At 43.8% G+C, this 26762-nt stretch overlaps 1 protein-coding gene across 5 annotated transcripts in view; it reads left to right on the top strand.

Moving 5' to 3' along the window:
• Positions 1-20584, top strand: part of C1H6orf89 (chromosome 1 C6orf89 homolog) — a 49849-nt gene extending 29265 nt beyond the window's left edge. For all 5 annotated transcript variants that reach the window (XM_041757592.1, XM_041757591.1, XM_041757593.1 and 2 more), the window contains 5 exons: positions 7159-7313; positions 7634-7773; positions 9121-9250; positions 12003-12126; positions 15228-20584. In XM_041757592.1, the coding sequence (XP_041613526.1) occupies positions 7159-7313; positions 7634-7773; positions 9121-9250; positions 12003-12126; positions 15228-15316 (638 nt within the window). In that variant the 3' untranslated portion in view covers positions 15317-20584. The remainder of the gene's footprint in view (positions 1-7158; positions 7314-7633; positions 7774-9120; positions 9251-12002; positions 12127-15227) is intronic.
• The last annotated feature ends 6178 nt before the right edge of the window (positions 20585-26762 follow it).

Genomic DNA, 26762 nt, shown 5'->3' with positions numbered 1-26762 from the left:
TTATTTGCTATGGTTATGTTATATAAAGTCTCTGCCAACTTTTTGTCTGTTGCTTTATAAAATAATACAGTTGATTCTCGTTATTTTCTGTAGTTATGTTCTGTAAAGTCCTGGCAAACAGTGAATTAGTGCATATTGACTTATTGCCCTTAGGGGAAATCAGAGTTAGGTTCCTGAGAATGTCTAGGTACATTTTCATCAATTGATGAATACTTGACTTTTGTTTTATGTATGTTTTTGTTTAAAGATACTTTATTTAATGTAGATTGTTGACTCATTAACATAGAGTTCACGGTCAACAGCACTATAACTCATGCCTAAAAAAAGCTTATCTAACAGGTGTATTTTCTCTGTAAGGCACATCACATAGCTTGCTTACAGTTAGGAATGCTAGAGAGTACTTTCATTTGCACTATGCTCAGAGGCCCTTTTTTAATTAACAAACTACTTGTTGAGCAGTTTTGGGTTCACAGCAAAATTAAGCAGAAAGTACAGAGAGTTCCCATATGCCAGTATCCTCACAAATGATAGCCTCCTTGGGAACCATTCTAAACAGCAAAATCATAATAAAAATGCAAAGAATGTAGCAGCACATAGCAAAAAGGACACTTGTTTTCAGTTTGAGAGTTGCAACGAAAAGCCACTTCAGCTAACCCACCTCAGCTAAGATTTGCCGCCCTGCATGGCTGGTGATGCCTGCAAAAGCACCACAAGAATTGATTGGGATTACAAATAAATTTCAGGGAATAGACAAATTCACAGATCGAAATCTGTAAATAATGAAGTTTGCCTACACTCTTTTAATTACAGTGGCTTTATAGAATGCTGTTTTTACATCTAGAAGAGCAAATTCCTTGTTATTTTTTTCTTTTCCAAGAATTTATTTTCTTAAAGTTCAATAGTAGAAAGAGAAATAACCCAATTAAAAATGGGCAAAAGATTTGAATAGACATTTCTCCAAAAAGGATATGCAGATAATGGGAATGTAAAATAGTACAGCTGCTTTGGAAAACAGTTTGGCAGTTCCTCAGAAAATTAAACAGAGTTACCAAATGACCTAGTCATTCCACTCCTAGGTATGTACACAGAAGAATTGAAAACACATGTCCACAAAAACTTGCATGCAAATATTCACAGGAATGTTGTCCATAGTAGCCCCAGGGTAAAAATGTAGTTTATCTATGTAATGGAATATTACTTGGCAATAGAAATAAAAGGGCAACCAGTATGCACTGTAGGATGGATGAACCTTGGAAACAGGCTGAACGAAAGAAGCCAGACACAAATGACCATATATTGCATGATTCCATTTATTTGAAATACCAGAATAGGCAAATCCTTGGAGACTAAAAGATTAATGGTTGCTTAGGGCTGGCGGGAGAGGGGTTAGAATGGGAAAAATGTCTTAATACGTATAGGATATCTTTTTTTTTTTTTTTTTTTTTTTATTCTTGAGAGACATAGGGAGAGAGGAAGAGACATAGGCAGAGAGAGAAGCAGGTTCCATGCAGGGAGCCCAATGTGGGACTCCATCCTGGGACTTCAGGATCACACCCTGGGCTGAAGGCAGGCGCTCAACTGCTGAGCCACCCAGGCATCCTGGTTTAGGATATCTTTTTAAGGTGATGAAAATGTTTTAATATTATGTAATGGTTTTAATATTATGTAATAGTGATAGTTATTACAGTTCGTGGATATACTAAAAGCCACTAAATTATACAGTTTTTTTTTTTTAACTTTATTCATTTGAGAGAAAGAGAGCATGAGGAGGGGAGAAGGGCAGAGGGAGAGGGAGAAGCGGGCTCCCCACTGAGCTGGGAGCCTGACACGGGACTCCATCCCAGGACCCTAGCTGAAGGCAGATGCTTAACCAACTGAGGCGCCCCTATATGGTTTATGTTTTTTTTTTTTAAATTTGTTTATTTGAAAGTGTGAGCAGGGGGAGGGGCAGAGGGAGAATCTCAAGCAGACCCCCCACTGAGTGCAGAGCACAACTCTGGGGCTCAATCTCAGGACCCTGAGATCATGACCTGAGCTAAAACCAAGAGTTGGCCTCTTAACTGACTGAGCCACTCAGGTGCCGCTGAATTGTGTACTTTAAATGAATGAATTTTATGGTCTGGGAATTAAATCTCAATAAAACTGGGGTTTTTTTTGTTTGTTTTTTCAAAGATTTTATTTATTTATTCACGAGAGAGGCAGAGACACAGGCAGAGGGAGAAGCAGGCTCCATGCAGGGAGGGGAGCCCGACATGGGACTCGATCCTGGGTCTCCAGGATCACGCCCTGGGCCAAAGGCAGGCGCTAAACCACTGAGCCCCCAGGCTGCCCCTAAAACTGTGTTTGTTTTTTTTAAATTATTTATTTATTCGTGAGAGACACAAAGAGAGGCAGAGACCACATGGAGAAGCAGGCTCCATACAGGAAGCCTGATGCGGGACCTGATCCCAGGACTCCATGATCACACCCTGAACCAAAGGCAGGCACTCAACCACTGAGCCACCCAGGCGTCCCTAAAACTGTTTTTTTAAAATGTTTTACCTATAGAGAGAAAGCAAAATAATGCCCTTTCCCTCCTGTCCTGTCCTCTTCATGCCCAGCATGGAGAGAGGCTTGAGCCATCCAGTGACCTATGAGTAATCAGGGGTGAGGGTCCTCAGGTCTGCCATCTGCCCAGGGTCTAATACGTGGGCTCTTACTGTACTCTCTAATGGTATCTGTCCCCAAGGGGGGGTGTCCTCAATAGCTCTGAAGCAGGGACCATACTTTGTAAGTCATTTGTATTACCAAGGATGCCTTCTGGCTCTGAAATTATTTCTGGAGTTAATTTGGGCAGGGGATGGATTGTTGCATTGCTGTTCTCACACATTTACTTTTCTAGATGAACTTCAGAATGAGATTATCACAGCCCCAACCCTCCACCCAACCTTGACCAGTAAGAAACTCTGATGGGAGGCTATCCAAGTTCTACTAAATATATTTTTGGGGAAACTTGGCCTCTCTATAATACCTAGTCTTCCTGCCCAGGATCATGGTATGATATGTTTATTTATTCAGGTCTTATTTTATGTCCTCCAGTCAAATTCTATAGTTTTACCTTTCCTGTGAAACTGATTACTAGTTATGAATGAGGCCATTTTCCTTTTCAGTTTTGAAATGACTGTGGTGAGGAGAGAAAGAAGTAATTGATGTTTGTGTGTCTAGATCTCACATTCTGACACCTTATTGAGTCATCTTTGTAGTACTCTAGTCTTTCTTTTTCTTTCCTGATCTTTCTTTTCCAGAGTTTTCATCCTCCACCTGCTTTTCAGGGCATTTCTACCTAGAAATCCCAAGTGTCTAAAAAGCTCAGAATGAAACTGAAATTAAATAAATAAGTCACAGTTAAAATAATCTCTCCATGCTCTTAGGTTTAGAACCACATGCTGCCAGCCCTTGAAGCACCTTTGTGTGAACCAAGAGAACATACCCATTTCTCCTGACACTTGACTCATCTCCTGGAAAAATCGCTGCAATTAACTGATTTAGTTGGAATAGGACACATGCCTGCAGGAACATGGCTTGATAAATCTGTGGGTCTCCAGCATGTCCTGCATTCAGGCTCTCTTAGGCAAGGTATGCTCGGGCAGTCTCAGCACACAAGCATTCTTGTAGCGCTGCTTAGATCTATAGATTGTACTGTCGCTGCCTCAGTTTACCTCATTATATGTCCCCTCTCATCACAGTATAACTTCCGCCCCTCTAACAAGAGGACAAAAACAAAGTACAACCTGGTCTTTCTCTTCCAAGCCTCTCTCTTCTCAAACACTTTATACACAGCCCACAATAACATTCCTAAAGCATTGGAAACCCCTACCCAAAGGCTTTTGCTGGTTCCTTGTTTTGCTCAGAGTCAGAATTGCTTCATGCCCTGCAGGGGGCTTCCCAACCTTCCTCAGCAGCTACTTTGGCAGCTACTTTTCATTTTCGCCCTCACCCCTTCTGTGGTCTTCCCAGCACACTCTGGTGCCCTTGGTAACTCCTATTGCCCCTCAGTCTCCACTTGCTCGTCTGTAAAGGGAGAAGAGCAATGCCTTCTCAATAGTTATACAGTAAAAAAATAAATGATAGAGCATGCGAACATGACCAGCACAGGGCCTGACACTTAGCACATCTATTTCCTTTCCCCTTCCTTCCTCTGAACTCCCTCACAAGGACTTTGGAAACTGAAATGCTGTACAATTATAACATATTGTTAGGATTTTTTTTTTTTTTTTTTTTTTTTTTTTTTTTTTTATAATAGTCACAGAGAGAGAGAGAGAGAGGCAGAGACACAGGCAGAGGGAGAAGCAGGCTCCATGCACCGGGAGCCCGATGTGGGATTCGATCCCGGGTCTCCAGGATCGCGCCCTGGGCCAAAGACAGGCGCCAAACCGCTGCGCCACCCAGGGATCCCATTGTTAGGATTATTTATGCCTCATTGTATGTCCATTACCCAAAGTGCTTATATTTGGCAAGAAATCTTCATATTTGATCTCTAATGAAGGACATTTGAAAATATTCCAGAAGAGGTACACCTGGGTAGCTGAGTCAGTTAAGCATGCAACTCTCAGTTTTGGCTCAGGTCATGATCTCAGGGTTTTGAGATGGAGCCTGAGTCAGGTTCTGTGCTGGGCAGAGAGCCTGCTTAAGGTTCTTTCTCTCCCTCTCCCTCTGCTCCTGCCCCATCATTTCAATCTCTCTCTCTCAAAAAAAAAAAAAAAAAAAAAAAGAATCCGGAAGAAGAAAATAAGCATAACTTTGTAGCCTTGATGTGCCACCTGAAACAGGTGCCACAGAAGGGTTTCTGGCTGTCCCAGGAGGCCCCTGGAAGGATAAGGGTGGCAGTCTGCCCACAGCTGAGGCACATGAGAAAGGGAGGTGGCAGCTGTCCCAAGGAAACACAGGTTCTGTCTGCAAAAGATGAAGGGTGTTTGGAGGGTGTGCTCAGGAGACAAGCTGAGAACAAACGCAGTCCTTCCCTGGTGGGGATTTCCTCCACCCCACTACTGTTGCCTTAAGAAAACAGGGAAAAAGCACTTGCTGTCAACTACAGCAAATGTGTTGTGGTTAAGAGTCAGTTTCCAAGTGCGTTTATTGGTTCAGAGAATTGACTTCATCTCAGCCACATCTGGTGGTCTGTGTGTCGTTTATTCTAGGCCTTCTCCTGACTTGATTTCCATTGGGCTTTAATCAGAAAACATTTGTGAAAATTTTGGATCCAAATTAGAGTTTATCATAAGCACATATCTCAGAGAACACATGAAACCCAGAGTGGAACAGAAAGCAAACAAGAAATAATGCAATAACATTAGAAACGAATAGTGTCAGAAGGAAGGAACACAGGGAAACTGAGAAGGGCTGTCTGGAGAAGACGAGCCAACCCTTCCTTCAGCAGAGGACCAGCCAGAGAACGAAGACGGAGGCAACTAGCACTCACATAAAGGACTGATGAGCTGTTCTTCCCTTGCTCACCAACCCTTAGTCCTTGGGAGTAGACACCATGGTCAGTAGGCCCTACCCACACCTGAGCTGGGACAGAGCACTGTCCTTTTTTTTTTTTTTTAAGATTTATTTGAGAGAGAGCAGAATCGGCTTGCGGGGGGGCAGGAGCAGAGAAAGAATCTCAAGCAGACTCCCCACTGAACACAGAGCCCATCCAGGCCCGATCCCACGGCCCTGAGATCATGACCTGAGCTGAAACCAAGAGTCACATGCTTAACCGACTGAGCCACCCAGGTGCCCCACGGAGCACTGTCTTAATGGGCACATGCAATTCACTTTACACCAGAGATGGGCCTGTGAGAAGTCCTGTTTCCTCTCCATCCTTTCTCTCTGCCCTTCTTTTCTCATTCTTTCCCAGAGTCATCCTGGCCTCTACTTCAAGAAAACACGCAATGGGGCTCATCACTGATGGTGGGACCACCCTTTCTACCTGCCCCGCCTTTATGTGCTATAGACTTTCAGACATGTGGGTCACTGGTTAGAAAACAGTGGGAGATGGGCAGCTCCGGTGGCGCAGCGGTTTGGCACCCTCTGCAGCCTGGGGTATGATCCTGGAGACCCGGGATCGAGTCCCACATCAGGCTCCCTGCATGGAGCCTGCTTCTCCCTCTCCCTCTGCCTGTGTTTCTGCCTCTCTCTGTGTGTTTATGAATAAATAAATAAAATCTTAAAAAAAAAAAAAAAAAAGAAAACAGTGGGAGAGCTGTATCTCCAGCCACATGCCACTGAGTATCTTCTCCAACTGGCTGACATTGTTGATTGGACTTAAGAGATACATGTACATATTAATATTTTTGACAAAATGTAGAATATACAGAAGAACATACCTCTTCCACCCACTCCCATCCCTTATGTCCTCTATTCCCTCTTCAGAGGCTACTTTAAAAAAAAGAAAAAGATTTTATTTATTTGAGAGAGAGAGAGAGAGCACAAGCAGAGGTAGTGGCAGGCAGATGGAGAGAGAGAAGCAGACCCTCTGCAGAGCTGGGAGCCTGATGTTGGGGCTCGATCCCAGGACCCTGGGATCATTACCTGAGCCAAAGGCATACGCTCAACCAACAGAGCCATTCAGGTGCCCTGAGGCTACTTATTTCATATGTACCTTTTCAGAGGTGATTCAGTGCTCATCATTGTTAGCTTTCTTTCTTTTTTTTTTTTTTAATTTTTATTTATTTATGATAGTCACAGAGAGAGAGAGAGAGAGAGGCAGAGACATAGGCAGAGGGAGAAGCAGGCTCCATGCACCGGGAGCCCGATGTGGGATTCGATCCCGGGTCTCCAGGATCACGCCCTGGGCCAAAGGCAGGCACCAAACCGCTGCGCCACCCAGGGATCCCCATTGTTAGCTTTTAAAAATTCAGGGTGCCTGTGTGGCTCAGCGGTTTAGCGCCTGCCTTCGGCCCAGGGCGTGATCCTGGAGACCCAGGATCGAGTCCCGCATCAGGCTCCCTGCATGGAGCCTGCTTCTCCCTCTCTGCCGGTGTCTCTGCCTCTCTCCCTGAGTCATTAATAAAATAAATTTAAAAATATTTTTTAAAAATTTTCATCTTTCCTTTTTTACTTAAATTGCTGAGGCTGAAGATTTACCTGCTGTGTTCTTCCTGTATCTGGCTTCTCCATATCCCTTCCTCTTAGACTTTGACCCTTGGTGGACAAACAGCTGTGAGCAGAATGAGTCCAACCCCATCCCTGCCAACTGCACTGGCTGTGCCCAGAAATTACCCCTCAAGGTAATGCTCCTGGAAGATACCCCGAAGAAATTTGAGAGATTCCATCCTCTGGTGATCAAGGTGAGCAAGAAGCCTGATTGACCACTGATAGATATCTGTTTAATGGAGCACCTGGGTGGTTCAGTGATTGAGCATCTGCTTTCGGCTCAGGGTGTGATCCCTGGGTCCTGGGATCGAGTTGCTCATTGGGCTCCCAACAGGGAGCCTGCTTCTCCCTCTCCCTGTGTCTCTGCCTCTCTCTCTCTGTGTCTCTCATGAATAAATAAAGTCTTAAAAAAAGATTATCTGTTTAAAATGGCTAGAAAGCATCAAGCTCTGACATTGCTGAGAAGTAATCCTGTGTTGTTTTTTTTCTTGCTTTTGTTTTCTGCCTTGCCAAGACGGGACAGCTCTTGTTATCAGAGGAGCTTCAGCATTTTCTGTGCTGGTATCCTGAAGTAACAGAAGGCTTCACTGAAGGGTTTTTCACCAAGTGGTGGCGCTGCTTTCCTGAACGGTGGTTCCCATTTCCTTATCCATGGTGAGTGTGGAAAAGGGCACTTAGCCAACATGTGGTAGAAAGGGGGCAGACCAGACATCAAAACAGTACTAGCCACCACTGAGAGCTCCCATGCCTTGTGCCAGGTAAGCACTCTCCAGTACACTCTTCAAGTCAAATGATACTCAGGAGCTCACTGTTGGAAACTCATCAATGAGGAATAAAGAGGATGAATCAAAAGAGGTGTCTCCAGAAGGCTGTCACCATGAGTGAATATTGAGCTTGCCTAATACAATTTTTTTCTGAGTACGTTTAGCATTTGTACAGAATGCTCCTGAGTGTTGCGGGCTAATGAGAAAGCATGAATAATAGAAGGGAAACTTCATTTCCTGGCACTTGTTTGTGCCAGGCTGTGTGCCTTATTCGTTAGTGTCTGTTCCTCACTAATGCTCATAATAGCTCCAGGAAGTAGGAATTGTCATTGTGATTTTTCAGATCAGTTAAGTACCTTGCTTAAGGTTACCCAGCCAGGATTAAAATCCAGGTCTGTCTCCTTCTTCCTTTCTGTGTCCAGTAGAAGACATGGTTGGGGCACCTGGGTGACTCAGTTAAGCGTCCGACTCTTGATTTCAGCTCAGGTCATGATCTCAGGGTTTTGAGACTGAGCCTCCCATCAGGCTCCCTGCTCAGTGAAGAGTCCACTTCTCTCCCTCTGCCCCTCCCCCTGCTTGTGCTCACTCTCTAAAAAAAAAAAAAAATCTAAAAAAAAGAAATAAAACCTAGTCCATTTCTTAGGGTGAAAGTTGCTCTCTAGAAAAAAGAGGAAAGCCAGTTTCCATCTAGAACCTTTCCAAGAGAGAATTAAAATTGGATTTTTTTGACTTCTTGTTAGCTAATTTCTCAGTGCTTGTCTTTTTAAAAATTTGCCATTTATATGCATGATCGAATACTCTAGTTAAGCTAGTCAGGCGTCCCACTGCATGCCATACCACCTTAGAAGAAAGTTCATGATTTTTGTCCTCCTTCTACTCCCCCCTCCTGTTCTCCCGCCTGGCCTACTGTAGTTTACTTCAGTCTCTTTTCCAAGATGAAATGAATGGACCATTTCTTTCCTTCCTCTATATGTTGTTTTAGCTGGATTTTATAAACACCCCACCCACACGTACAAATTAGGGCTGTGGAGTTATGTGTGTATGTGTGCGTGTCACAATTAATTGATTTGGCATGACTGTTCTTCACGAACCTAATACTTGAGATATTGTCCTGATATTTTTCCCTGTTTACCTACCACCCACAGTTTTCCCACCCTTGCTTAGCTCTCTGTTAGTCATGAAGATAGAGGCTGGCTCGCCCAGCTGAGTTACTTTTGTCTCTTTCAAACTTTTACAGGAGAAGACCTCTAAACAGATCACACATTTTACGCGAGCTTTTTCCTGTTTTCACCTACCTGCCATTTCCAAAAGATGCCTCCTTAAAAAAGTGCTTCCTTCTTCAACCGGAACCTATTGTGGGTAGTAAGGTAGGACATTTTGAGAGGACTTGGGTCTAGAATTTTCCTCTTTTGGCACCTGGTCTGATGTCACAATCCCTCCCTTCCTTGCATGTCAACCCAGAGGGGGAATTAAAGGGACACCCACATAATCTAAAGTTCTCTCCCCTGCAGTGGCCCACCCTTTTATGAAGGCATGCTTACCAAAAGTCTGGTTATCTTGCAAATCTGTTTCCTGCCCTTGACACCTGAGATCAAGCTACTTTTCTACATTAGGAAGTAAAATCCTGAAATTTGAAGGGACCCAAGCTGTAGCTAGTCTGAGTTCCCTACGTCAAAGGAGAAAGCAGGCAAGCTGGAAATGAGTAGCCCAACTTACTCATTTTGTGGATAAGGACACTGAGCCCCAGGGAAAGTAAATGATTTGCCCAAGGACACAGCAAGTTAACAGGAAGGCTCTACCCCGCCCCCATCCCCAGGTTCACTTTCCCCAGAAATAAATGACAAACCTCAAGTGGAGAACTGGGAAAAGCAAAAAGCTTGAGAGGTTTGGGGATAAAAAGGGTTGACAGGATATGCCCAAGGCAGGCCAACCAGTTTGGGTAGCAGCACTTCTTACTCAAGTCCATGGCCAAGTACCCAGAGCCCAATTTACCTCTCTGGGGCCGGTGGACTGGGTAAAGCTGTTCTGTGTTGTGTCTGTTTACTTTTCTCTGAATTGCTCTCTTGTTAAATCTCATTCCCAAGGAAGGTTTTTGAATTTAGGTTGGTTTGGAAGAATTAAAAGGATGAAATTTCCCAAACTGTGACCCTTACCAACTCCGAGTTGTGTTTTCACCCTCCCAGTACTATTCTTTGGCTCCAAACTTGCTGAATCGTATTAAAGGAATTTCAAAGCCTATAAAAACAATCATTTTGTCTAGAAGTAAGAACTTCTGTCTGCCAGCAGTAGGGTGGAGGTGTTGGGCTCTTGCCTCAGATTTTAGAGTTTATTCTGCTGTCCCCATCTAGAACTCAGGGCCCTAGTATGATTTCATCTTCACAATTATGATATAATTCTGTATGAGAGCTTTTATCTTTATCTTGATTTTCCCACTTGAATCTGAAGTTAATTTCACCAGTCTGCTTAATAGGGACACCAAGAATCTCAGCCAAAAGGGTAAATACTAAGTTACTCAGACGCCTATCAGAGTCATCTTGTGGTACTCAAGCATGTTTTCGGAAGGGGAGTGGTCCAAATAGGCAAAAATCCTGAGAGTCTTGTTTCTTAGAGCATCTGCTCCCTGCCTTGGCCCAGGCTCTCCTTTTTCTACAGCCTTGTTACTCCACCCTGTTGTCCATATCCCTGAGCTCTCGACCCCGGTAAAGTCATATGTCTGTGGGCCTCAGATCCCAGAGGCAACCTTGGGATAGAAGATAAGAAGTGGGGATCCAATCATAAGAGGTGAGGGGCTCCAAGGCCCACTTCACCCAGTTCACAGTGTTGCCTGGGGTTGGCCTGCTCCATCCTGTTATTTGGTTCTTCCCATCCTGGGTGTAGAGGCACAGGGTCCTGCCCCCTCTCGGCCCTGTATGAAGAACTGCATTTATTTGGTTTTGGTCTCCTGGGATTTCCTTAAGACTGCAGGGCCTCTGCCCATCAATTGCAAGCCACTAGCCTGCCTTAGTCCTCCTGCTGTCACCAAGTGGCAGTTGAATGGCTCTGGTGTTGCCATGGAAACAGAGTCCTGGCCAGGGCCTGCAGGAGCAAGAAAAATGGGGTTTGGGGACAGGAGAAGATGGGGCCAGAAACAAGGCTCTGGAAGGCCTCAGTACTAAACCAGGACGTGGCCTGGGGAGTCAGACTTCAGACCCTTTCATTATATGGACATAGAAAGGCTCTTCCTGGAGGGCCTAGGGAGGGGAAGCCCTAGAGGTTTTCTCTCACTATCTAGGTAGGAAGAAATGCCTGAGCAAGACCAGCCTAGCCTCTCCCTTTGTTTGTTTGTTTGTTTGTTTGTTTGTTTTTAGCCTCACCCTTTGTTCCTGCTCCCTGTCCACTGGCACCAGGGTTCGCAGCCATACTGGCCACACATTAAGTGCAGGTTGCACTTAATGCCCAAAGGTGGTGGTAGTCTGCCCTCATAAGTGCAGTAGGTAACCTGTGCAGGTGCACAGGCTGGTTGCCTCCTTAATACTCAAAATCTAAGCCCAGTCTTACCGTCATTAGTTTTTAATCAGCAGTATGATATCTCTGTTCACCTACGTCTTGCCAGAAAGTGTGAACCTGAACTTCCTGCTGTTCGATTTTCATCGAAACCCTGGCAATAAGAAGTAATATTCCATGGAACATTTCCCAAAGATATGCAGACTCTGAAAAGTCTGAATCCAACCAGACCCTCAGAAGATTGTGTACTTAGACCACTATGTGTTGGCCTCTCCTAGACTTCTGTTAAATTGTACCTAGATAATTTGTCTTTGGCCTACTTTGGAGCTGTGGCTAGAAGTAGCCATGAATTATGAAGCTCATGCTAGATCTGTATTAGGGCTGGTGTTGAAGATGTCTCCCACTAAATCACAGTGTCTCTTTAGAACACACAGAAGGGATTTTAACCTGGTCTCAGTACTAGGAGATGCCAGGCTTAGGAGAAACTTTGTTTTTGTCATTCAGGCATTGGTTCCGTTTTCCTTTTTGCTTAGGCTGCTAGAAAAGTCAGAGACATATATATAATTTTGTATGTTACTCTCCCATGCCACTGAGTTTTATTTTGTTTCCTTTTCCTTCTCCCTTTTTTTCCTCCAGATGCATAGGATGCATGACCTGTTTATCATTGGCAGCGGTGAGGCCATGTTGCAGTTCATCCCTCCCGTCCAGTGCCGAAGACATTGCCAGTCTGTGGCGATGCCACTAGAGCCAGGGGATATTGGTAGGTGGGGCCCCCAGAGGGCAAGGTCAGTCACAAGATCTTTGTAGTTTTTAACTCAAAAAATATTGTGAAAATTAAATGTGGTCTTCACAAAGTTTCAATTAAGTAGAGTCAAAACTAGCATTCTTTTACAGATACAGTTAATATTTATGCTTAAGTAGAACAATATTTATGCTAAGGAGGAAACATAGCATAGAGAAATGCCTTGTATATACATTTAGAATGGATGATGTGTCCATCGATCTTAGAAATTTCAAGTTAGAAGGCATTATGGAAAATACTTATAGCAGTCCTTTATTTTACAGATGAGGAAATTGAGACCCAGACCATCTCAAGTTCCCACCATCAGCTAGGCAAAGCTTTAAGTGTCTCCTTCAACAGAGTCAGGCCAGGGGAGGTACAATTCTAGATTCCAGGAAACCCTTTCTGTGCCTATTTTGCTAATAAGACAATGCAAGCAGTATGCAAGGGCAACAGCTCATGGGGAAATAATACCTTCTGTGTGGGTCTCACAGCCAAGGCCCAGCCTCACAGTCATGACTCACCCTTGGCTCTGTGATTTCCCAACTGTGGCCTGTTCTGTGCATTATATTCTAACAACCTAGTCCAAAGAAACAGACTTGAATCAACTGCTGTCCATGGCAATCAGTCTGACAGTAAAGTTTTCTTGGCAGAAGCAAATACCAAGTGTCACCTCTGTGTTTTTTCCTTAAGAAGCCCAGGGGAAGCCTAATGCCCCCAATAGACCCCAGGCTGGTTTTCCCAACTGATTTCTTTTAATTTTACCTTTTAGAAGACCCCAGTCTCTGGAAACCTTTTTCCTCATTTGGAAATAGGGTACAGACTACAGACTGTGACTAGCTTTAATCCATGTTACATAATGTATTTCAATTTAGAAATGAAAATAATGCACAAATTAAGCATTAACTGATAATGGAGCACAGCTGGCCTGGCCCTTGGGAATTACTGCAAAAAGGAGGATTTTTGTGTAGAAATTGTTCTGAAGCTGTTTTCCTGTAGTGAAGTGACTGCCACGAGGCATGACTATTACACAAGTTGAGTGGCATTTCGGGTTGAGAATGTGTAGTTATGCTTGAAAAAGTTTCTGTCTTATGTTCTACAAATGTCTGAGAGTTCAGACAACTACAGAAACAACTCAGTTATCCAAATTTTAGGTTTCTGGATCCCACAAACCTCTAGAATGCCAATTATAGAATTAAGGGGAGTAAATGGATGACTGGCCGTGATCAAAGAAGCTTTGAGCATCAAAGTCTGGTGGGAAGAGTGCAGAAAAACTTCAGATCCCGAGCATGATAGCCTATAGTGCTGTCACTGGCCAGTTTGCAGACCAGGAGAGGAGCCCTGTGGGCGGCAGTGTCCGTGAATAGCCAGCCACAGGCCAGGGACATAGAGAAGGGATGGGGGCTGACTAGAACAGGAGGAAGAAAGCAGGTCTGAGAGAAGAGCTGGGTAGGGGGTGATAGGGAAGATAGTGGGCTTCTAAAGCGGTGGCAGTAATAGAAGCCATGGCTGTGGCTGCCGCAGTTAAAAACAAGGACAAGAGGGACTCCTGGGGGTCTCAGTTGATTAAGCATCTGCCTTCAGGTAAGGTCATGATCTCAGGGTCCTGGGATCGAGCCCTGCATCAGGCTCCTTGATCAGCAATTGGGGAGTCTGCTTCTCCCGCTATGTCTGCCCCTCCCACTGCTTGTGCACGTGTACACACACACACTCTCTCTCAAATAAATAAATAAAAATAAAGCCTTTGAAAATAAAAACACATACATAAAAGAGACGAGGACAGGAAAACAGACCCTGACAGCGAAGGGGAGTAATTCAATGCTGTTTATAGGACAGATGGCAGCTCTAGCACTCCAGGGATCCTTAAGAATGGCACTGTGACAAGCGGGCTCTGTGGTTTGTTTTTTGTTTTTGTTTTAAGATTTTATGTATCTATTCATGAGACACACAGAGAGGCAGAGACACAGGCAGAGGGAGAAGCAGGCTCCATGCAGGAAGCCTGATATGGGACTTGATCTGGGGACTCTGGGATCATGCCCTGAGCCAAAGGCAGACACTCAACTGCTGAACCACCCAGGTGTCCTGGACGCTGTGGTTTTTGACAAAGTAAGCATTGTTTTTTGAAGGAAGAGGACAGGGACACTGATCACCAGGAAACCTGTGATGAGAGGCATTTTCAAGAATGATGTAGGGGTAAGCCCACTCTGGTGCCATGATTGACGAGTCACTGCTCATAGTGACCTTTCTTGAGTCACCAAATAGAGCTTAAGTTCTATTCAGTGCTCTCAGTTTAAAGATAGGTAAGGTACATCATACTCTAGAAAATTTTCCATTGGGAGATTATTGAAGCATTCAAGTTTTTTTTTTAAGTGTTCAAGTTTTTAAAGCTTTTAAGTTTACACCACTCATAATATAGGTCAGTGTTTCCTAAACAGTTCGTCAGATCACTGATGACCCTGGGATTGGGAACAGGAACCCCTTAGGCCCTTGGCAAGTAAGGCTCTTGAGTCAGTAGATTCTGGGAACTATCTATCTTGTTTGTTTTGTTTGTTTGTTTGTTTGTTTTGTCTGTCTTGTCAATACATAGTGCACATTAGTAAACAAAAGGCTCCAGAAGCCTTGGAGGAACCTAATGTTTCTTAAACCTACTTGACAGTGGAACCCATTTTCCTTAGACTATGTTACAGGATGCTGCTGTTTGCAGAACACAAGTTAGGAAATGCTGGTTTGAGCTAATCTGGATGTTCTATAATGAGATGGTGTTACAGATTACATCAGGAGAATTGGATGGTGAAGGGGGGTGTTGTGCTCCCCCTTCAGAATTCGTCCTGTCTTCCTTGCTGATAAAGATGAGACGGGCCTGAGAATCGATGCCCGGCACCAGCCTTATCTAGAGCATCCTGCCCTTGTAAACCTCCTGAATGAAGCACTTTGGTTCACAGTGGCTCCTGTTGGATGTCAGGTTACAGAGAGGACTGATAACTGGGAATGCTATGCTGGGCAGACTTGCCTTGCTGGTGCCCACAGGTGTGCCCCATCCCTGACATTCACCTGCTTTCCTGTTGCTATTTCCCTTCCAGGCTATGCCGGTGCCAGGAAGGCCTACGTTATAGCCAGAGGGGTCCAGCCTTTGGTCATCTGTGATGGAACCACCCTCTCAGAACTATAGGAAACAAGAACTATACAGAGGAACAACTTTGAGAGCTGAAGACCAGATTGAAAGGGGAGAAATAAAAACAAAAAACGATGAAACGACTTGCCAAGGTTACTTAGTTACCTGCCCTATGCATGCGTGAATGAGCCAGCTATATGCTGGAGGCACTGGCCAGATCTTGGCCCTCCCGACTCTTCCAGCCTAGCTGCCTGGCCAGGACTTTGCCAGTACCTGTCTATGAGAGACTGGGCTCTTCTATCTTCTATACCTTTTGGAGCCACAGCCTTGAGGCTGCCCTTCAGGCAGGAAATGAGATTGGTGCCTTCCCTCACTTGCATGGCATGATCCCCTCTGCTGGCTCCCTAGCCACAGAGAGGGCAGACAGCAGGTCCCAACTTCAGAGCCATCCCTTCAGAGCAGGTGGGCCTGCTTGTCACACCATCCTGTACTTTGGAAAGCCATGGCTGATTAAAGAAGTCTTTGCAGTTTCCCAAGCAGAGTGGAATCTAGAAGCAGTGAAACAAGATTAAATAATCTCATTGCACTCAAGAAATGCACTGCTTTCCCAGTGTCCCTGACTCTTGGGAGTCTCAGTGATGCCAGATTGGAGTCTGATTATAATTGAACTGCGAATTCCTAGGGTAGCACTTTTTCTTCCATTTGATCAGGTTCTTATGCACCATACCAGATCCCCACCTTTAGCTCCCTTCCCTTCTCGCTTGCCACTCTGGCTGGTTTCTCAGAAGTTGGACCCCCTCCCTGGCTGGTCCAGAGCCCTTACTGCTGAGGCAGCACTGCTTCTGTCAACTGGGTTGCTTTTACCAAGTGTCTTCAGAGGAGATGAGTTAGAGTGCTGGCCTGGGGAGTGTGTGCCTCCCCGGGTTTGATCTTTAAGGTCCAACTTTCAGCAGGGAAGATGTTTTACAGATGTGTCAGGCTGATGTTGTAATGTGGTTGGGGAAGGAGCTCCAGGTCCAGCATATTTGCCAACCAGCATATTTGCGACTGTGGGATCCTCTGTCTTAAAATTATTTCTCTCTTTGTACCAGGAAACAAGGTGAGGTATTTTTATTATTTGTAATGACATAAAGCTATGTTCTTTCAGTTGGGTGACTGATTCACTATGCTTATTGTTTTCCCCAAGTGCTTTTAATATGTATCAATCAAATGGTATAAATAGGGCATACTTTTCTTCCTCTTTTTTTTTTCCTTTATTCGTTTATTGATGCTGCTAGATACTTGGCCTTTAGTCATGCCATCACCAAGCTGAAGACAACCCACCATTGCACCTGGTTCTGAACTACAGAAATCAGATGAGTACAGGTACCCATGGCAGATTTAATGGACCAGAGGCGGACAGTGGTGAGAGAGGGACTTATGAGTCCTTGCAGGGTGCTTTTCATCCATGAAGGCACCCTTGTACCTTATCCCTGGGCCCTCTCTTAGCACATCTCCTAAGCAGCACTGGGGATCATCAAGGCACTGGAGGGCTTGTTTGTATACTTGTACGGGACAAGAATGGTTTACAGAACTTAAGGTGGAAATATTCAGCCTCTGCAGACGTGAATAAAACTAGGATAAATGGTACCGGAGGGAATTTTTCCTTAAACCAGTCTGTGCCTTGTGTGGGTTAATACAGGAAAAACAAAAATTTTTGTACATATAAAAGTCACGCTGCTAAGCAGTTATGATTTAAGAGGTTCTAAATCAGAGGGATCATTTCGAGGCCAGCTTTGCGCAAGCTTTTAGAGCCTTTGCAGTGTCCTTACCCCTGCTGCGCATGGAGAAGGATTATATGTAAACAAGTTCTTTAGAGTTTTCTTAAATTAGGTCCTTTGAGTTAACAAAAGAGAGGGTTTCTTAGAAGAAAAACTGGGTGATTGAGATTTCTGTTTTGTCTTTGAGTTACCCTGGATTACTTCCCCATTTCACTCCTGCCCTTCACATCTTAAACGTTCATAAAATATCCACTTCAGCTCAAAACTTTGATAACTAAGAAACCCTCGCATGTGTTGCCATCCTGAGGCATCCCCTGGAAAGTGCCCTAAGCCCCTGAGCTGTCTACAGTTCAACAGAAAATGGCGTGGCAGCAGATGAGGCGAGACTTATGTGCATTTCCTACTCTAAACTTAAAATATGTCCCATTCAGAATTGAGGGTAGATTTCTGTGAAGGAAGAAATTTTCCAAAGAGAGTTTCCCACTCTTAATTACTGGAGATGTAGAAGTAATTTGCCTTCTTCTCAAGGCAATTCTGATAAGCAGAATATAGGAATGGCTTCCCTCAGGAATGACCTCGATTGCCAGCCTGAGGCTTTGTGTGAGGGTGCTGCTCACCCAGCTCTCTGCTCCTCTGTGGAAGCAGCAAAAGTCCCTCCACATGACTCAGGCAGCAAAAGAGGGTCATCAAGAAGGGGGGGGGGGGCATAGTGGGACTACCTAACCAACTCCCAAGCTGCAACACAAGAACAAAATGCTCACAAATGTGTTGAGTGTTTACTAAGAGGTGACATGGTGGTGACCTCCACACATGGATTAGGTCCACTTTCTTGTAGGTGCCCAGGGTAGTGACTTATAGCTCCTGATCAGCTCTCTGGGGAGAAAGGCTGCTTTGGCACCAGTCGAAGCATTTATGTCCAGGTGTCCTGACATGTGCAGGGGTCAAGTATTGACAAGACATTACACCTGTTCAGGCTTATAAAAAGAGGCAGAAAAAAAAAAAAAAAGGCAGAATTTATCCTCTCCTGACTCAATTTTTTTAGGGAAGGGAGGGAGTAAAATAATATGGTTTATGAAAACAGAATCTAGGGGTGCCTGGCTGGCTCAGCCAGTGGAGCATGGAGCATGGAGCCCCATGTTGGGTGAAGAGATTACTTAAAATCTTAAAAAACAAAACAAAAAAACCCTACTTATTTGGTGAAAAACAAAATGGCCAGAATTGGCTTCATTTTCTGAGAGAAAGACGTAATCTCCTTTCATCTTTCCTCAGTACTGTCAAGTAGGTGTTAGATCCTCATTTTACATGAAACTCGGGCTTAGAGCAGTTAACTGTTGGTCAGTAGGTAGTTGGTTTTACTGCATATCATTTCCCTGCTTCAGCACAGCGTGGTGCCCCAGGAAGGACGAGGCTGTGGGTTTCATTACCTGGGGCGTGCCCCCACTAGGACAGGAGGACCTCGGAAGAGGGTCAGCAAGCCAGGAACTCTTCAGGGTTTGTTTTCAAGATTGTTTTGGACAGAGATGGAAGAGGAGAGAATCTAACCAGATGACTTTTATAAAAATCCTTTCACTTTTTTCCCTCCCCATTTGAAAACTCTTTAAGAGTGAGTGTAGCTGGAACACGACTGTGCCCAGCCATTTTCCCATCACACATGTTTCCAGATGTGTGACCAGAAGAGGGACTCTGCCCAGTTGCAGTCGTGACTCCCCTTAGAGTTTACCTCACTTGTTTTTCAGCTCTCTGTCTTCTTGTCCCTTTTTCCCAAATCCAGTATAGACCTCTGTGTAGGAGCAATTTGTTTTCTTTAAACTCTCAGTGTCTTTAGCTGCAGGTGATAGCCTCACTCATTTTAATATCCTCACTCTGGGATGAGAATTTGCTCCTTAACCAGTGGCTTCCATAATGAACATCCAAAAACCCAAAGCAGATGTTCACTTCTCACCTAATCCTTGCCTGCAGGAAGCGGCCACATTGTAGGGGGAAGAGCCAAAACTGCCTGCTGGTTGCATGGAGAGAGGCAATACGGGCCACCTTTTGAGAATCAGTTACTAATCATAGGGGTCTTTTAGGCTTTTGAGCTCTCCCTAGTGATGGAAGAGAAACTCTCCTGAGTTCTTAAGTTCACACTCATTAACTTTGAGGGTGGCCCATCTACCCACTAAAATTGGTCAAAGGAATGCCATGTGAGATGTGCTTTAAATGGCATTTTTCCTTTTTTAAAATTTAAATTTTAGTTGACATACAGTGCAAAATTGGTTTAGATGGCATTTTAGATTGAGATTCTCTGTTTGGAGCTGCACCTGTTGTGCACAGTGCCAATGGTTGTTGGGGGAGGGAGGCTAGGAAGGTGCTGGTGCTTATAGAGATAGCCTTATAGCACATGAGAAATGGGAGGCTCTGGGAGTACACTAATATTGCCAACAGCATACATCTCCCGGCCTTCTCACCCCCAGCCTCCTGATATCTAGTGGCTTCTTCCACAAATGTATCTCCAAGAAGATGGACAGGTGCTGTCGCTGCTGTGCATCATACCCAAGTTGGCCCACCCTTGGACGCAGTATGGTTTTATATGCTGGCCTTGGCGAGACACCGTCCAGCCAGCTTGTCTGTTGTCCAGGTCCCTTAGAGTCTGGTTTCCCTGCCCTGCATAATTTAAGCATTAGAGCTAAATACATCTGTCATTTTCCTCTCTGGAGACTGGGAAATGCCCAGAGCTTTTCAGAATAGTGGAGAGAAGAAATGTTATGTAACTGCTCGTGGAGGCCCAGAACCGTTCAGACATGGCGGGGCTGGGGACGACCCAGAGACCATTCCTCCTGCACTTTGTGTGTCTGTCATTCGGCAGCCATAAATCCAAGAGTGAGCCCCAGCTGCAGGCACCTGAGCAGAGAAGGGAAACAAGTCTAGAGTTTCAAACAGAAACTGGAGAGTCAGGCCATCAGCTGTGTACCAAGCCTCATTTATGTCCTTTCCTCACAACAGCTCTGTGGGGTAGGGAGTAGGAGTAGTCATCTTGTGAAGCCACCTCTACTCAAAGATCAGCAGTGTCCCAACCTCCAAGCCCCAACCCCTCAGAGCACTTTTGGCCCTTTGAGGAACAGACTTACTTATCCACAAGAATTGGTGACAGAATCAGACAGACACATGGTATTCCCAAGAACCCCTAGTCTTGCAATTGGCACTTCCCTCCAGACTTTGCCAGAAACCTGCTGGCTGTAGGCTCCTTCCCTCCTGTGGGGAGAGAAGACTGGAGGAGCAGAGTAGGCTAGGAACTAACACGCGGCCTCTTCCCTGCCTTCGTCAGGGACAGGACCCAGAACAGCTGCTGTGCATCTTCAGGGAACCAGGGAAGGTCCCAGTAGGCAGAGGGAGACGATACCTGTCCCAACTGCGCATGCACCAAATGGCGTGCACTGTTATGTGTTCGGTGCAGAATGTTGATGGTAACTTAATGTACTGCAGACTCGTAAAGACTTTCACCATGTAAAGAATGTATGTAAATTAAAGTTTTATGTAATGAAAGTTTTTACTTTTGCAATTAAAAGTGTATGTTGGTTGATAAGAACTTTCCTATACTCCGTGTCATTTTTAAATTGCCTGATTTCTCTTCTTCCATAACTCAGGAGATCTCTGGCCACATCCTACTCGTGAGCCAGCCCCAAGGGGCCTTCTGGGAGCCTCCCGGTCACCTGTCCCTGCTGGCCTTGGTCCTCTCTAACATTCTCTCCCAGTTTCCAGTCTCTCCCAGACTCCTCTTTTCCCTCATCCCTGCCTTTTGCCCAGAATTTAAATGAGACCCTCAGTGCCTTTTTCTGTCTCCCCAGGTAGCTGCACATGGTCCAGATGCCATCACGGTGTCACCTGACCTTTAGATGTCCTCTGTTCTTGGAGTAGGACAGCCAGGTCCCTTGCTGGCCCATGGGAGCCAGCTTGCCACTGATCAGGGCCACTCTTGGCATTCAGTTAGCTGAGTACAGGTTTGAGTTAAGTCATTTTGGTGTGTTCATATTTTTTTTTTGTAATTTCTTTTTTTTTTTTTTTTTAATCTACACACAAGTTTTATATAAATGCATAAAGAGAACTAACACTCAGCCTCTTCCCTTTGGGATGCCTGGGTGGTTTTTGGGGTGCCTAGGTGGTTCAGTCGGTTGAGTGTCCAACTCTTGGTTTCAGCTCAGGTTTGATCTCTGAGTGGAGCCTCACATCAGGCTCTGTGCTCAGAGTGGAGCCTGCTGGAGATTCCCTCCCTCTGGATCATACTCTCTCTCTCTCTAAAATAAATCTTTAAAAAAAAACCAACAACAACAACCTGTTTCTAACATACTGCTTAATGTCCTATCTTACTTTCCTTCGTTGCTTTTTGCAGACCTCTGTCTTCCCCACAATCCTGGCTGCCTTCCTGTGTATCTTTCTTTTTTTTTTTTTTTAATGTTAGAAGTTTATTTATTTATTTTTTCTGTTTATTTTATCTTTTTATTTATTTATGATAGTCACAGAGAGAGAGAGGCAGAGACACAGGCAGAGGGAGAAGCAGGCCCCATGCACCGGGAGCCCGACGTGGGATTCGATCCCGGGTTGCCAGGACCGCGCCCTGGGCCAAAGGCAGGCGCCAAACCGCTATGCCACCCAGGGATCCCACTGTGTATCTTTCTGAGGTTTCTTCTGTGCTCTCTAATCATGATCATAAATCAAGTTTTTTGTCATTGCTTTATCAGAAGTGCAATCATAACAGAGGCACTAATTTTTTGCTTTGTCTACTCAGTACCTTCCAGAGTTTTCTTCAAGTCCACTGACATAGCTCTACTCCTTTCTTTTTAATGACTGATACTCCAGGGTGTGGATATTCCATCATTTATTCCACTGTTCTCTGACTGAAGCTAAGTCACATCCTGCTCAATTATTATTTGGATTATAAATCAAGAAGTTCAGAGTTAGTTTTAAAAATACTTGTTTGACAAAATATATATTCATCCTTTTTTGTTCCAGCTAATATATATCCTTCAAAAATTTAGAAATCATCTCATTCCACAGTGCTATTCATTTACCTGTTTGAAAGCTGGACTTCAACAAGAAAAAAAAAGGGGGGAGGGGCTTGATTCCATGTGAAAAGATGACAAAGTCACCAGTTTTCCATCCCCTTCTTTCTCTGTAGCACTTGACACCGACTGGGGTGGGGAGGGGAGGGGGCCAGCATCTCCCTCCTTTGGCTTCTGTGAGAATCACTACTTCCTTCCTGAATCTTCTCTTTTTCACTTCACTTCTGTCTGCTTTGTAGTATTTTGTTCTTTTTTTTTTTTAAGATTTTACTCACCTATTTGACAGAGAGCACAAGCAGAGAGAGTGGCAGGCAGAGGGAGAGAGAGGCAGGCTCCCCAGTGAGTAGGGAACCTGATGTGGGGCTTAATCCCAGAACCCTGGGATTGTGACCTGAGCTGAGGGCAAATCACTGAGCCACCAAGGCGCCCCTAGAACCTTGCTGTTCCACTCCTACCTAGACCCTGCCGGTAGTTGCCTGTTTCTCACACACTCTACCCTCTCCATTCACCATCCACAGAGTGGCCAACAGTGCCCTTGCTAAAGCACATGCCTCCTTCCTGCTCAGCACTCCTCAGTGACTCTCTGTTACCCACAGGAGAAGTCCTGGCCATCCGCTTCAGCCTCATTCCACTCATTTACTGTGCCTTACCTCTTCTGAACCATCTCTAATTCCTGGAAACATCTAGGCTGGTCTTTCTTTCTTTCCTTTCTTTCTTCCTTTCTTTTCTTTCTTTCTTTCTTTCTTTCTTTCTTTCTTTCTTTTTCTTTCTTTCTTTCTTCTTTCTTCTTTCTTTTCTTCTTTCTTTCTTTCTTTATTACAAAAACTTTTTTTAGGGCACTTTTACATTCGTAGCAAAATTGAGCAGAAAGCAGAAAGAGTTCCTATATACCCTCTGTCCCCTCACCCTTACCCCACCAACACAGTCTCCCCACTACTGGTCAAAGAGTGGTACATTTGTTAGAATCAATGAACCTACATCAGCATGTCATTATCACCCAAAGTCCATAGTTTACATTAGGGTTCTCTTGGTGTACATTTTATGGATTTGGACAAATGTATAATGACATGTATCCACCACTGTAGTATCATACAGAATAGTTTCACTGTTCTAAAGACCCCCTGTGCTTTGCCCTCCCCACTAACCCCTGGCAATCACTGATCTTTTTGCTGTCTCCATAGTTTTTTCCAGGATGTCAGATAGTTGGATTCATATAGTATGTTAGCCTTTTCAAATTGGCTTATTTCACTTAGTAATATGCATTTAAGGTTTCTCCGTGTTTTTTCATGGTGCAATAGCTCACTTCTTTATAGTGCTGAATGATTATCCATTGTCTGAATATACCACAGTTTATTTATCCATTCACCTTCTGAAGAATACCTTGGTTGCTTCCAAGATTTGGCAATTATAAATAAAACTGTTGTAAACATCTGTGTGTGTCTTTTCACATGGGCACAGTTTTCAGTGCTGTTGGATAAATACCCAAAGAAGCATGATTGATGGATCATATGGTAAGAGTAATGTTTAGTTTTATAAGAAACTGCCAAACTTTTCCAAAATGGCTGTACCATTTTGCATTACCACCAGTAATGAATGAGAATTCCTGTTACACCACACCCTCACCAGCCATTGGTGTCAGTGTTCCAGATTTGGGCCATTCTAATAGTTGAATAGTGAAATCTCATTGTCTTAATTTGCATTTCTGTGACGTGTGATGCTGAACATCTTTTCATTTGCTCTCTTGCCATCTGTGTAACTTCTTCCCTGAAATACCTGTTCAGGTCTTTGGCCCATTTTGTAATCATGTTGTTCGTTTTCTTGTTGAATTTTAAGAGATCTCTGTATACTTTGAATTTTTTTTTTAATTTTTATTTATTTATGATAGTCACAGAGAGAGAGAGAGGCAGAGACACAGGCAGAGGGAGAAGCAGGCTCCATGCACCGGGAACCCGATGTGGGATTCGATCCTGGGTCTCCAGGATCGCGCCCTGGGCTAAAGGCAGGCGCCAAACCGCTGCGCCACTCAGGGATCCCAGATCTCTGTATACTTTGGATAACAGTCCTTTATCAGATCTTCCTTCCTCCCTTCCTTCTTTCCCTCCCTCCCTCCCTCCTTTCCTTCCATGTAGGCCCCATGCCCAGTGTGGAGCCCACAGGGCTTGAACCCACAACCCTGAGATCATGACCTGAGATGAGATCAAGAATCGGATATTTAACCGACTGAGCCATCCAGGCGCCTGCAGCTATATCTTTTAGAAACATTTTCTTCCACTCAGTGTTTTGTCTTTGCATTCTCTTGACACTGTCTTTCGGTACTACAGAAGTTTTACATTTTAATAAAGTCCAGCGTCTCATTGTGTCTTTCATGGATCATGCCTTTGGCTCTGTACACAAAGAATCCTCACTGTACCATAGGTCATTTAGATTTTCTCATATGTTATCTTTTAGGAATTGTGTAGTTTTGTGTTTTACATTTAGGTCTAGGATCTTTATGAAGGCCGTAAGGTCTGTGTCTAGATTCAGACCTTTTTTTATTTTATTTTATTTTTTTGCATGTGGATGTCTGGTTCTTTCAACACCATTTGTTGAGAAAATTATCCTCACTACATTGTATTGTCTTTGCTCCTTTGTCAAAGATCGGCTGCCTGTATTAATATGGATCTATTTCTGGCCTCTCTTGATTCTGTTGGCCATTTGTTTTATTCTTTTGCCAATACCACAATGTTTTGATCACTGCAGCTTTATAGTGAGTCTTAAAGTCAGGTGGTGTCAGTTTTCTGACTTTGTTCTTTTTTTTTTTTTTTTAAGATTTTATTTATTCATGAGAGACATACAGAGAGAGAGAGAGAGGCAGAGACACAGGCAGAGGGAGAAGCAGGCTCCATGCAGGGAGCCCGAAGGTGGGACTTGATCCTGGGTCTCCAGGATCAGGCCCTGGGCTGAAGGAGGCACTAAACTGCTGAGCCACCCGGGCTGCCCTGTTCTTCTTCAATACTGTGTTGATGATTCTGGGTCCTTTGCCTCTCCATATAAACTTTAGAATCGGGCATTTGGCTGACTCTGCCAGTAGAGCATGCAATTTGGGGTTGTGGGTTTGAGCCCAATATTGGGTGTAGAGATTACTTTAAAAAAATCTCTAAAAAATAAAACTTTATGGGTACCTGGGTGGCTCAGTCAGTTGGGCATCTGCCTTTGGCTTAGGTCATGGTCCCAGGGTCCTGGGATCAAGCCCTAGGTCAGGCTTCCTGCTAAAGTAAGGAGCCTGCTTCTCCCTCTCTCTCTGTCTCTCTCCCCCTCATTTGTGCTCTTTCTTACTCTATGCTCTCTCTTAAATAAATAAAATCTTAAAAAACTAAATAAATTTTAAAAACCAAAACTTTAGAATCAATTTGCCAATATTCACAAAATAACTTGCTAAAATTGTGGTTGAGTTTGTGTGGAATCTCTAGATCAAGTTGCATCCAGGTTGCTGTTAATTCGAAGTTATAATTCCTATCCCATGATAATATTTGTGAATTTTGATATGTCCTTTCTTTTGCTCAGTTTGAATTCGGCTTATTAGTGCACATTCCTCTAACATGACACATGTCCTTTAGGCTTTCTTAAGAAGTCCAACTGACAAGCTTCCAGACACGATGTTGAAGACACATTTCACCAATCTTATTTTTTCCAGAATAATGACTTTATATTTTTGTCAAAATGATACATTCTTCTTAAAAGAATTGAAGATGGTTCGTGTGATTTTATGAAAATCTCCACCCAGAGATAATAACATTAGATGAACAGTATTTGGGGCATCCCTAGGATACTTATAGCTAGGCGAGATAGAAATGCTTTTATTAAAATGGAACTAGTCATGCTATTTAAAGAATAAAAGAAAGCAACTTTATGTGAATCTAACAGAAGAAAAAGAAACCGAAGTAGACATTTCTTCCCTACAAAAAATAGCTAGTTCTTAAAAGATCTCTCTGAGGTTAAGATTATGAGAAACATCAAGAAACTTGAATGAGTCTTAATAAGGTTTTCTAATGTCAGGTGCTCAGTGGGGAATCTGCTTGATGATTTTCTCTCTCCTTCTCCTTGTCCCTCCCCCTGCACACATGCATGCTTGCTCGCTCTCTAAAAATAAATAAAATATTTTTTAAAAAATAAGGTTTTCTTTTTCAATGGCATGGTTCAAGGATCTGAACATGAGCAAATCACTCTCACCTTATCTCTTCTTCTGCTTCTCAGTTTGCATTAACCTGTACCTGTATCAATATTCTCAAAATCTATGCATTGCCTTCTGCTCTGAAACTGTAATTCTCAAAGTTATTTAGCCCTTATATTTAAGCTAATTTGTGACTCACTACCAGCACTTTTAATGTCACTTTTGAATTGTTTTCAAACTCTCAGTTGGTTGAATTTCATCATAAAGCTCCTCAAGAATGGCTCATGAATGCAGCATTTTCTGTTTGAGAATGTTTCTGTGGTTTTTATACTTAAATGCAACTTGGCTGAGTAAAACATTCTTGCATCACACTTCCTTTTGCTTGGAACTTTGGGGACATCTCACCATTATTGTGTGGCAGCATTGACTGTTGGTAAAGACAGGAAGGAATCCCCCTTAAAATGAAGGTGATTTTCTTCTTCCTTCTAAAAATCTGTCTGCCTGAAGAATTCTATTTTTCTTATTCTTTATCAGGTTTTCCTAGAACAAATTGTGCT

This window comes from Vulpes lagopus, chromosome 1 (genome assembly GCF_018345385.1).
Source record: "Vulpes lagopus strain Blue_001 chromosome 1, ASM1834538v1, whole genome shotgun sequence".
NCBI lineage: Eukaryota > Metazoa > Chordata > Mammalia > Carnivora > Canidae > Vulpes > Vulpes lagopus.
This window is presented reverse-complemented; position numbering and strand designations above follow the sequence as displayed.